Here is a 12834-nt window from a genome sequence, read left to right on the forward strand (position 1 = left end):
ATGATAAATAAATTATAATGTTTGAATAAAGAAAATAAAAACGATAGAAATTTTAAACCTTTTAATAACAAAGTCATTATTGCCTAAAAAAATAATAACAAAGTGATTCAAGAATAGAGACCCAAAAGATATAGTTCAACAAACTCACGATGTTTAAAATAATATGTTAATAATAGATGATCAAAATATTAATTATTCCCTAACTTAAAGTTTATCCAAGATGAGCGTTCTTCCGGTGACATCTTCAAGAAAAAATCCTTTTTTGCTTTAGTATTTAACAATTCAGCTGTCTTGAAACGCGTTATGTCATCCAAATTTGGAATTTCTTTTATAACATCCCAAATAATACCCTCAAGCTCTCTATCTCTATCTCTATCTTTTTCTCTTTTCTCCATCATGCTGGATATTTTTTCAAAATTCACAGCAATAGTCCCAATGCCAACAGAAAGATTTTCCAGAACGTTGCCTTGATTGTTGATCCCAACAGCGCTTGAACTCCCTCCATACTCGGATCTCCTTCGCTTGTGACAGTTTTGTTTTTCTATGGGAACCTCTGAATCTAAAGGGGGGTGGGATGGTGGACTTGGTTGGTTTGGTGATGGAGGCTGATATGCTGGTTCATAGTTATTTGGTGTTATGAATGTATCACTATTAGGATCATATGAAAATTCTTCTATCCCAACAGTTTTATTTTCTGGCTCAAAAGTTATTGCATCAGTATCATCTGGATCGACTGATATAGAATTATTCCCGCTAGAAACTCCACCCCCAACAACGATCTTCAAATACTCATAATCAACCATACTTTTTCCTCGAAGTTTGCTGTGACTTGGGTGAGACTAAAAAAAAATCATTGTTAATATACTACAAATATTATAATTTACTAAATTTATAACTATTAATATATTTAAAAGATTATGAACTTAGCTCAGCTTTAAGTAATCTTTCCATACATCCTCATGAGCAGTGAAAGTTTTTCCAATTGGGTCCCATCCAAAGCCAGAGTTGTTGCGCATAAGGGTTGACATCATGTTATACTGGTTTCGAAACCACTTCATCCGACTCAAATAATGACTATAAGTTTTAGGGAATTTAGTTTTTGCATTGAGTTGAGGAAGTATTATTCGTTCTACATTTTGTTTGCTAAGTGACCCATTGGCATCACGCAATCCCCTATTCATAGCATCCACCAAGAGGTGCAACAACTCATTGGTATCCTCCATAGTCCAAGATACATAATTATCTTTGTCTCTACTCTTTCCTTTGTTATTTTCTTGTGAATCCCCCATTTGATCGCTAATATATATATAAGAAACTAGTTATTTGACAAAAATAGTTATTGTTTCCTAATTGTCAAAAGTATAGTGACTATATCCCGAATAATATACAATTCAATAGAAAAACCAATAAAAAACTACCTAATAATAAAATAAGGGTCATGCTAACATGCGCACTTAGGGCACATGTTAAGGATACTTCCAATAGTAACTATGTCTTAAAAACAACAATTTTTGACTTTTAAAAAAGTAAATTGCACAACTTTCAATACAAAATTTCTATACATAATACACTAACAAGTGTCTTAAGGGCACATGTTAGCATTTTCCATAAAAATAATACTCATATATCATAAAATTATTTAAAAAAAAACTATTAACAAAATAACAATAATAATAACACAATAACAATTAAAAAATTATTAACACACTAATAATAATAATAACACGCTGTCAAAAAAATAATAATAACACATTAATAATTAACATTTTAATAATAACACAAGAAAATAATAATAATAATAATGGACGTTGTAAAAAAACAAGTTGAAGAAACAGAAAAAAAAGAGTTTTTTATTTTGATTTGCATATACAGTACTAAAAAAAAAGCAATATGAAATCTTGATGCATATCAATTGCCATTCTTTTGATGCATATTCATTGCCTGGACGTTGAAAACAATATGAATACGAAATCTTGAAGCATATACAACACCCTTTTATTTTGATTTGCGTAATATACATATAGTATGAACAATATTGACTATCGATTGCCATTAAAAAAATAGGTAAAATTGATTGAAAAGTTGTAAGAGAATGAACCACAATCTTGATGCATATCAATTGTCATTCTTTTGATGCATATTCATTGCCTGGACGTTGAAAACAATATGAATACGAAATCTTGAAGCATATACAACACCCTTTTCTTTTGATTTGCGTAATATACATATAGTATGAACAATATTGACTATCGATTGCCATTAAAAAAATAGGTAAAATTGATTGAAAAGTTGTAAGAGAATGAACCACAATCTTGATGCATATCAATTGTCATTCTTTTGATGCATATTCATTGCCTGGACGTTGAAAACAATATGAATACGAAATCTTGAAGCATATACAGCACCCTTTTCTTTTGATTTGCGTAATATACATATAGTATGAACAATATTGACTATCGATTGCCATTAAAAAAATAGGTAAAATTGATTGAAAAGTTGTAAGAGAATGAACCTGGTAGTGGTTTGTGTCTTGTTCGGCAGGAGAAGAAAAAGTCTTTGGAAGATTATGAAAAGTCTCAAGGGTTTGGGTGAGATTGTTGGAGGAGTATTTTATGTGTATTTCTAACTAAAAAGTCTCTCAAAATCCATTCCACAAAAGAATCCATCAAAATCTATTTACTTTTGAATACCAAAAGACATTTTAAAAGTGATAAGAAATCTCAATTGAATACCAACAGATTTTTGTTGCCCTGAAAAAAAAATCTTTATTGTCTTAATTGAATATCACAAGATTTGTTTATATTTTATAAAAGTCTTATTGAATACCACAAGACTTTTTAATCATAAAAAAGTCTTTTAAAATCATTTAAAATCTTAATCCAATACATCCCCCAAACTAGAAGAGAGAATGTGTAAAAAGAAAGCATTAGCCATTAGCCATTAGCCATTAACAAAGTAGCTCAGTCCCTCTCCACCACCAACACCACTTTGCTTCTTCTCCCGCTCGATCTGAGTCATGCCTATTGCTATTGCTACCCTCAATCTGCATCTAAAAGCAATCACATAAAAATATACGTAAGCGTACATGCGCCTCTGTTTAATTTCTTTGCTCATCTCCTTTTCCATGCATGATTTGTTCTATGGTGTATTATAACTACACGTCTTACCATGCCCCACAAGACACACTGATGAGTGATGAGGAAAACCACTCTTCTTCGCTCACATGTCTCCTTTCTTTTTTCAGATCTAATCTTTACCCATTACCTAAGCGTCTGATTAGAGGTGAAACTTCACTTTTTTTTTAATTCTGCATTTCAAATGTTTTTTTTTTTTTTTATAGTTTGCATCTGATTCATTACAGCCAACAATTATTAATTGTATGCGTAATTATGTGCAGAAGCAGAACACTTTTCCTTGCGAAAATGAATTCGTCTCTGCGTTTGTTTTCTTCCGAGCTCACCTGTCCTGCGAGTGAATCCACGCAAAACGCGAATGTGAACTTCCTTCTGTCAAGACCATCATTAAGGGTTTCTTGTTTCGTTAAGAAAGGTGGTGATGCTCGAGTAAGAGTAAGTAATCGCGATGGAAGGAAAACGAAGGCGGTGGTTTGTTGCCAATTGATGCATAGCCACAAGGAGGAGTCGGATGAGAGAAAGAGAAGGCTACAGGTGGTGCCTGTGCCTGTGCAGAAGGCAGATTTTGTGAGGACATTGTTGATTGACAACTATGACAGTTACACTTATAATATATTCCAGGAACTATCTATTATTAATGGCGGTAAGTTCTCTCTCCCTTGAATGTGGTCCAGGATGTGTGTACAATTGGAAAATGTTTAGCTATAAGTTTTTTTTTTTTCTTAAAAAACCTAAACATCCTAAAAATGAACTTTAGTGATTCATTACAGATATACAATTCAATTTGTCCTGCATAAAATCATTTCTAAAATCTTGTACAGAATGCTTTATGCTTGGAAGGTTTAAGAAGTTTTTGTAAGGAGTTTGAGTCCATTTTTAACAGCTGGTTTGGTTTATCATTTTGCCAGTGCCTCCTGTGGTGATCCAAAATGATGATTGGACATGGGAAGAACTTTGCCATTACTTATACAAAGAAAATGCTTTTGATAATATTGTAATATCACCTGGACCCGGTTCTCCAGCATGCCCGGAAGATATAGGTAAGGATCGCAGAATGCCCTTGTGGATTGATAGTTTCATTGCATTTACTTAATGCTCCAAAAGATGCAACAGAAAAATAAGTTGCTGCTATTATAGATTTAAATATTTGTGTTAAAATGTCCCATGTTAGTTAGGAATCTGGCTAAAATACTCCTATTAAGGACTGGACAATCCTTCTCCCATGAGCTGGTTTTTGGGATTGAGTTAAGCTTACTCCATTCTAACATGATATCATAACCTATCCAATCTTGATGTGGGGATACCCATAGATGTCCAATCATGCAGATTTTGTGCTCCAAATGTCCATTCTTGGGCGTGAGGTGAGTGTGTTAAGATGTCCTATGTCAGCTAGGAATATAATTAAAATACTAAGGTTTGGACAATCCTCCTTCCTTGAGTTAGCTTTTGTGGTTGAGTTTGATGTGAGTGGATATATAGTCCTTGTTTTTGTTACATTCAAAGTCCTCTTTCATTGTATGATATATTCATGGTAAAACTACACTTGCAGCCGTTGTGGGTTATGTGGCCCTATGGATGTTTCAATTACAATTGTAAAATATTTTGGAACGCTGATATCCCTGGTGGCAACGTGGCTCGAGAAGTTGGTTAAAGAGTAACTCTGCTAACAGAGCATTCATGTAAGAGTCACATGACAACCTCTGTTATTTCTTACGATCAAATTGACCCTTCAACACCATTCATAGTTACCCAGATGCAAAATATAAGAGATTTTAAGGGAAGATATTTGGATTTGAAAAAGTTAAAATATTGAAATGTGGGATTGGGTGAATGATCAATCAACATCATTAGGTGCTATCTAAACCAAAATTTTCATTAGATCAAACTAGAGAGAGTAAGGTCGTTTTTAATTGTTTCTCCCAAATTCTTGTTTGTTTAATCTTCCTCCTTTTAATTGCATCATCTACCATTTGATTCCATTTTCTCACCAGCACCTTGATTGGTCTTCTCTGCTTGACCAAACCATCTTATGCTAGTTTTTGTCATCTCTTCAAAAGGTGCTACTCCAACTATACACCTACATTTGTTCTAAATTTTGTATTTCCTCATATGTCTACACATACTCCTTAACATTCTCATCCCTATCACAATTGAAGGGGGTATGACTGTATTAGTTTGTAAGTCTACCTATGCCTGTATTTGTTTTAAAAGGACACCTAATTTAGTTTGCAGAATTTAATATTATTTTTTAATTTGATATGCTATCCTGATCTTTATTTCATGAAGTGTGGAAGATTTTTTGTTTTAACTTTTTTGGAAACGATTCTGTATGGTCCAGGCATTTGTCTTCAGCTGTTGCTTAAGTGCTGGGATATTCCTATTCTGGGTGTTTGCCTAGGACACCAGGTATTTTCTTTTCTTTTCTGCAAGATTGTTGCCTCCCCCCTGTTTAATTTAACTGCTTTCTTTCTGCACAAACATTCAATGGACCATGCTTCCTTCATTTCTAGAACATTATGTAAACCTTTTAAAGTTTCAACTTGTACTGTAAATATCGTGCCCGACTTTCAATATAGAGTGCACTTTATTTCTTGAATTCCAGTCTTGCAGTAACATACAACAGCTTTATCCCTTTATGTTTTGTTTAGCCTTCCCTTCTAGAACATTATGTAATCATACTAGGATAAAGTCTCATAATCTTATGTTGTCATGTCTTGGCTGCTATCAAGTATTATATTAAACTTAATCCTGTTGTAATTCATCCTTTTTGTTCATAATATCAGATGTTATACTTCTGCCTTTCACAACTGTTCTTTACATTATGTTCTTGTTTAATTTGTTAATCTTTGATTTGATAGGCATTAGGTTATGTGCATGGAGCTCAAGTTGTCCATGCATCTGAACCAATCCATGGTCGTTTGAGGTAAGGTTAGACATTTCAACACCATATCAGTTGTTTTTCCAGTACTTATTATGAAATTGCAACATTTAAGAAAATAAATATACCTAAAACAAAAATATCATCTGAAGGTTTTGTATCCATTCCTTCCCTCTTTTTTTAACTATCTCTTTGTACTTTACAGTGAAGTTGAGCACAACGGCTGCCAGCTTTTTCGTGATATACCTTCTGGTAAAAATTATGGATTCAAGGTTTGTTCTCCACTACATACTTGAAAAAACACAAATTCGATTCCTTTAAAGTCATTTTTAGTAATATTGGTTGAAATTCTTATGAATGCTTGATTGATGTGTTTGACTTAATTGCACATAAATAGTAACCTTCGCCATTTCCCCAAAATCACCAATGTTCAATTCAATTTAATCAAAAGAGGGAGCCATTCCTAGCAATTCTAAAACATTTTCCATACTAAAAGCCCTCTATTATAGATTTGTAGTTCATTTCGATAATTTGTATTTTAGAACACTTGGTTTAATAAGTAAATAACTAGTTGATATAATCTGAAAAGATTGATGCAGTGATGCAATCCTTCATCTAAAATTACAAAATGCAAAATGTGCTTTTGCAAATATTTTTTTTATCCTTTTTTCCCTCTTATATTTCTTCTTTTCTTGTCAAAATTTAATTAAAAAGCATCTGATGCACCATCCTAGTCATAAATTGTTGTTTGTCACATGTTTCAGGTGGTTCGATATCATTCACTGGTTATAGATTCTGAATCACTTCCTGCAGAGCTCATTCCAATAGCATGGACCTCTTCCACTAGCACACTTCCATTTATTGGGTCCAAAGATTTTGGCAAGTCCAATACTCATGAAGCTCAGCCAGATCAAAGCATTTCCATTGATCCTCTTTTAGCTAAAGTAGGAAATGGAAGTTCAAACCATTTTGATTATGGAAAAACTAGAAGTGCAAGAGTTCTTATGGGAATCAGGCATTCTACAAGACCACACTATGGTGTGCAGGTGTCAAGTGCATAAGTGATCTGCTTATAATATTTCCTTTGTGTTTATATTTATTTATTAGTTTGTTAAATATGTTCAACTCAACAATTTTGGCCTTCAGTTTCATCCTGAAAGTGTTGCAACCTGCTATGGGAGTCAAATATTCAAGAATTTTAGGGAGATTACAGATGATTATTGGCTGAGATTTAGGTCATCATTCAAGGAAACACATGCATATTCTGATGGTAAACTGTAGAACTTTGTTATTAAAATTTACTCTCTGTTGTACATGCATGTAACATCAGGTTTAATTACTTCACACTTTACTATTAGTTTTTCCACTTTTCCAACAGTAGTGGGCTGTATCAATATCTGTTGTAGTTTATTGAAGTGCCCTTTTATTGTTGGGTTTGAATGAAATTTTCAAATTGAAAATATTTTTCTAGACAAAGTAAATCATTATTTAGCAAGGAGTGAACAAGATTAATTAAGGTGGAGAAATAAATTAAAATAATCGGTGAATTTTGAAATAAGGGTAATTTTAGAAAGTTTACATCATTTTTACTAATTTATCACAATTAATTTTAACGAACTTTCTTAATTTGTGTGAATTAGTTAAAAGGGACTTATAATAAGGAATGGTAGGGGGTATTTGTCTGGATACTAATTTGGGAGTTATGCTTGCTTAATTATTAGGGATGCCACTTTTCATTTTCTGATTTTTTTTTATTCTCTTGAGAAAGAAATAGTCTGATACTAGTATTTTGTTGTATCTTGTATCCCAATCTTTGTTGTTCCTGAACTAGAGTAAGATCCTTTTAACATTGTTTACAGATTCCATAATTCTATTTTCAATTTCTATTGGCCTTAAAATATATATGTTAGTTCTCTATAATTTACCCGGGCAGAAACTTTCTTTAGCATGCATGCAGGTTTCAAGTGCTAATAGACTCTACAGAGAGGTTTGCAGAAGTATTAGCACAGAGAATAATGCAGTGGATCAGTTAAAACAAATAGTTCATGCAGATAGACATTTGGAATATAATAAAGCTGAGATGAAGCATTTAGAAATGTTCAACATGGTAAATACTCATCATGCAACCACTGGTTATAAGTGTTTGAAGTTGAAATGGAGGAAATTTGGTCACTTGGCTGGTCAAGTTGGTGGAGCAAAAGGTATATTTTGTGGGTTGTTTGGACTTGAAGCTGAAAACACCTTTTGGTTGGATAGTTCCTCCACAGAGAAGGTATTTCTATGCTTTCAAGTTTAGTAATCTTTGATTTTTTTTATTTTTTATTTTTGGTATTAAGGGGGCCAAAGCCCATGACTACAAAGCAACTCTACGGGTCATAGGAAGACCCATAGCATCCCTACAAATTAAAGGAACACACCCTGAAGGTTAATCTCTGATTATTCAAACATATGCTGAAGACACCTTTTGTTATCTCAAACCCATTTGTGAACCGTGTTTATAATACACAATACATAGATCTTTTCTCATTTGGATCTTTTAACTATAATAATTAAGCAACATAGCTTCTCTTCATATTGAAGTAAAATGCTTCACCATATACTACTTATAATCCTATATTTATTCTTCTTTCCATCTTGATTAGGGAAGAGCACGCTTTTCATTTATGGGAGGAAAAGGCGGATCACTTTGGAAGCAGTTAGTGTTCAGATTGTCCCATCAAAGGTTTGAAATCAATCCTCTTAACTGTTAATTTTTTATTTCTTTCTTTTCTTCAATTCTTTCTTTTATGTATCAGATTCTTTTCTTTTTTAATTATGTTATTTTATGTGAGGTGTTGGTGAATGGGTTTCTTGAAAATAATTGGTCTGCTTGGGTTCTGTTGTATGCTTCACGAGTTGAGCTGTACTAGTTATTTTAATTGATGCATGGACATGATAGAAAGTATTTCTCTAACACCGTCCACTTAACTTTTTCCAGTGATGGGAGTTCAAAAGGAGGTGGTTATTTGTCAACTGAAGATTCTCAAGGTTCTGCTGAAACAATATTTTTGGAAGAAGGTTTTCTTGATTTTTTGAACAAGGTACTACAGACTGAAACCATGTTGGCCTTATGATGATTTATTCTCGCATATCACACTCCTCAACTAGGGTATACCTTATTGTTAGACTTAGACATATAAGAACATATTCTGCCCCCGTTTTTCTCATGATTTTTTTTTAATCCAAAATGGTTTATCCTAAACAGGACATATGTTAGTAGAACAAATTTTCCAATACATTCAAAAAAGATCCTTATTGCCCATTCTCTAGTGATTTACACCAATACAATGCCATGTATCACTTTGAATGTTGTATGCTTTGATTAGAGATGAAGTTAAGAAATGAAAGATGGTGGGGTAGGATTCAGGATAAAGTAAGCATGGGTAAGAATTCAATTTTTTTGTGTATTGAACCTCCATCATTTATATATTTTTCTTGGTGCATGTTTGAATTATTTCCCAACATACTTGGATCTTCCCAATCATGATAAACCTTGTATTAATTTTTCTAACAAGCATACTTAAATATATTTAATTTTTTCCCTGTTACTCCTTTCTCCCACTTAAAATTGTTGCCTTCACAATGTTGCAGGAGCTTCAATCATATCGTTATGATAAAAATGAATATGAAGGCTTGCCATTTGATTTTCACGGTGGATATATTGGTTACATTGGGTAGGTGGGAAAGTCAAGCAATTAATATGTCTACATTGAATCAACCTAAATGCTTAAGCATATGTCAAATATTTGCATGGTTTTCTAATTGTATCTTTATTTATGATGCTTTTACTTCTGCTTTGTGGGTATTGTAGCTACTTTTTCTCGTCCTCCCTTCTTTCTCTGATTTTATGTAGTTTGAGTCTTACTGATATTAACTTAGACGATCATCACTAATTGTCATAGTAGACAACCCTACGTCTATTCTATGTTTGAAATATTGTGGATCTTCATTTTGATATTTTGAATGTCATCCATCCCCTTGCTAAGTATGTTTACTTGCATTATGTTGTTATATAAAATTTCTGGTATTGATTCTATATATGAAAAGTATCCAATAGTATATTGATTCTATATCTTAAGAATAATTTAAAGTATCTTAGATTATCTCTCAGAATTAGTTTTAATATTTCTTTATTATCTTTTAATTTGTTTCCTTGGTTAATTAGGACTATAATTTAGTATTAATATAAATAAGGGCAAGTGCTTTATGATTTGTATCTCATGTAACACATCATATCGTAATATTAGTACCCACTAGGGTTGGTTTAGTGGTGGGGAGTTGGGGTAGATGCATCAAGTCCCAGGCTAAATCCTCATTGCCGCTATTGTACACTAAAAAAAATCTTAATACTAGTGTTAGAATATTTAGTCTTTATTCTCTAAATTTCTTCAATATCTAAAACCCTATAATTTCAACAAAGTATTAGAGTGGCATCGTCTTTCGTAACTTTCCTTGTCACTATTCTGCTGCCTCATATCAACATTCAACACAAATTACTGGCGCACCATGTTTTTATGTCCTAGATGCATTCTGGCCACGCTGTTTTTTTGCAAGTTGATTTTGAGGGATTGAGTTGGACTAGAAGCCCAAATTCTAAGTCATTATCTTGTGATCTGTTTTTTTATTTATTTATTTAGGATTATGATTTAGTATTAATACAAATTAAGGTTAGTGTTTTATGTTTTCTATCAATAATCTATTCTCTAGATTTTCTCCTTCAACCATTTAAAAACCTATAATTTCAATGTGGCCTCTTCAATGAACCAATACTAGACAAATAATTGGTTTCTTGTGTTGCAGGTATAACCTCAAAGTTGAGTGTGGTGTGAAATCGAACCGTCACAAATCTAAAACTCCTGATGCATGCTTTTTCTTTGCTGATAATCTTGTAGCTATTGACCACAAAAATGATGATGTTTATATATTGGCTATACATGAAGAAAGTTCAAGTATTACACAGTGGTTGAATGACACAGAGGAGAAACTTCTGAGCTTAAATGGCTCTGTGAGAATGGCTTTGGAAAGACAAAAGTCTCTTCCTTTAACTTTTTCCTCATGTAAGGTTGGTTTTGCAGCTGAAAAATCTAAAGAGCAGTACATTGAGGATGTTAAGAAGTGTCTAAACTACATTAAAGATGGAGAAAGCTATGAGTTATGCCTCACAACTCAGATAAGGAAATCGATTGAGGAATTGAATTCCCTTGAACTTTATCTGCATTTGAGAGAAAGGAATCCGGCACCTTATGCTGCTTGGCTTAATTTTTCAAAGGTGGATCTGAGTATTTGCTGTTCTTCTCCTGAGAGGTTCCTGCAGTTGGATAGGAAGAATATACTAGAAGCTAAGCCCATCAAGGGAACGATAGCTCGTGGTGCTACTGAAGAGGAAGATGAGCAACTAAAATTTAAATTACAGTTCAGGTGACCTATATTTATTATTTTATTTATACACCACTGTTTTAACAAATGTTTCTACCACATTAGTTTAAATTTTGGAATTATTTCTCTAAGGATTTTTTTCCTCTTCCATCATGTGATAAATTGAATTTCAAGTATATTTAATGCTTTAATAATTTGAAAACTATCAAGACACATTAAAATGTGTGATACTCCTATTTGGTTGCAAATATAGTTGTGAAAAGTTTATTATGAATCTGTTATGTTAAACTTTAGATGCTCCGGAGAATTTAAGATCCAATTTACAATGGGCTTTTCTAACTTAAAATTGATATAAGTATTCAATATCCAGAATTGTAACATGTTAAAACAAAGCACTCTAACTTGCTTTTAGTTGGGTGAATCTGTTGTGAACTAACTTGCTTTCTCTTTCAGCGAAAAGGATCAGGCTGAAAACCTGATGATTGTTGACCTTCTAAGGAATGACCTTGGCCGTGTTTGTGATCCTGGATCTGTTCATGTGCCACGTCTCATGGATGTGGAATCATATGCAACTGTTCACACAATGGTGAGTACTATTCGTGGGAAGAAGCGGTCAGATGTCAGTGCTGTAGACTGTGTCAAAGCTGCATTTCCTGGTGGTTCAATGACAGGTGCACCTAAGTTGAGATCAATGGAACTTCTTGATTCTATTGAAAGTTGTTCTCGAGGTATCTACTCAGGCTGTATTGGATTTTTCTCATATAATCAAGCATTTGATCTAAATATTGTGATAAGAACAGTCATTGTACACGAGGGTGAAGCTTCAATAGGAGCTGGAGGGGCAATTGTTGCTCTGTCAAACCCTGAAGACGAGTATGAAGAGATGGTTTTGAAGACAAAAGCCCCAACAAGGGCTGTGATGCATTTTGCTTAGAGCTCATAAGCCAAACAATAGCTTTTTTCTTTCATAGAATAGTAAGGAGTGTTGTAGTGTAGCAAGGCTTAATTGTTTTAGGGTTAGAAGTCAGTTGGTTTTTTTTTTCACACAGGAGGGTTCCTTTCAATTTTTAGAAGCATAGATGGTTTGTATTAGTAATATTTATGCATAGATGGTTTTAATTTAATTACTTTTTGTATTTTTAATCAATATTTTATTTTTCAAATTTTCATAATTAATTAAAACCGGATAACAGGTATGAGTATGGATATTTAGGTATGTAAAAAAAGAACATTAGTATTAACGTTACTATGCAGGTATGAGTCTAAATAAGAGAATTTTTTAAAGTTCTATAAAAAAAGATAACTTTTTAAAGGACGGATATATATACCCTATCCAATTACCTACTCATTGACTCAGTTTATTCAAATTAAAAAAAATTAAAATATTTTTTTAAAAATATTTATTTA

At 32.9% G+C, this 12834-nt stretch overlaps 2 protein-coding genes across 2 annotated transcripts; one reads left to right on the plus strand and one right to left on the minus strand.

Moving 5' to 3' along the window:
- Positions 1-923: 923 nt before the first annotated feature.
- On the minus strand, positions 924-1289 carry LOC114371807 (uncharacterized protein At2g29880-like). The gene has a single exon (XM_028329137.1). The coding sequence runs from the start codon at positions 1287-1289 to the stop codon at positions 924-926; it is 366 nt and encodes a 121-aa protein (XP_028184938.1).
- Positions 1290-2916: 1627 nt separating this feature from the next.
- LOC114370688 (aminodeoxychorismate synthase, chloroplastic-like) lies at positions 2917-12574 on the plus strand. The gene is made up of 15 exons (XM_028328080.1): positions 2917-3075; positions 3245-3282; positions 3398-3777; positions 4043-4174; positions 5473-5540; positions 5993-6057; positions 6218-6284; positions 6777-7058; positions 7159-7282; positions 7959-8284; positions 8655-8734; positions 8990-9092; positions 9643-9725; positions 10852-11469; positions 11881-12574. The coding sequence occupies exons 3-15, from the start codon at positions 3423-3425 to the stop codon at positions 12359-12361; spliced, it is 2784 nt and encodes a 927-aa protein (XP_028183881.1). The 5' UTR covers positions 2917-3075; positions 3245-3282; positions 3398-3422; the 3' UTR covers positions 12362-12574.
- The last annotated feature ends 260 nt before the right edge of the window (positions 12575-12834 follow it).

This window comes from Glycine soja, chromosome 10 (assembly GCF_004193775.1).
Source record: "Glycine soja cultivar W05 chromosome 10, ASM419377v2, whole genome shotgun sequence".
NCBI lineage: Eukaryota > Viridiplantae > Streptophyta > Magnoliopsida > Fabales > Fabaceae > Glycine > Glycine soja.

Excerpts from the sequence above, each read along its gene's own strand:
- LOC114371807 (XM_028329137.1), bottom strand. The coding sequence starts at position 1,289 with ATGGGGGATTCACAAGAAAATAACAAAGGAAAGAGTAGAGACAAAGAT.
- LOC114370688 (XM_028328080.1), top strand. The coding sequence starts at position 3,423 with ATGAATTCGTCTCTGCGTTTGTTTTCTTCCGAGCTCACCTGTCCTGCG. Across the intron at positions 4,175-5,472 it reads AGCATGCCCGGAAGATATAG|GCATTTGTCTTCAGCTGTTG; the intron begins GTAAGGATCGCA and ends TGTATGGTCCAG. Across the intron at positions 11,470-11,880 it reads AAATTTAAATTACAGTTCAG|CGAAAAGGATCAGGCTGAAA; the intron begins GTGACCTATATT and ends TTTCTCTTTCAG.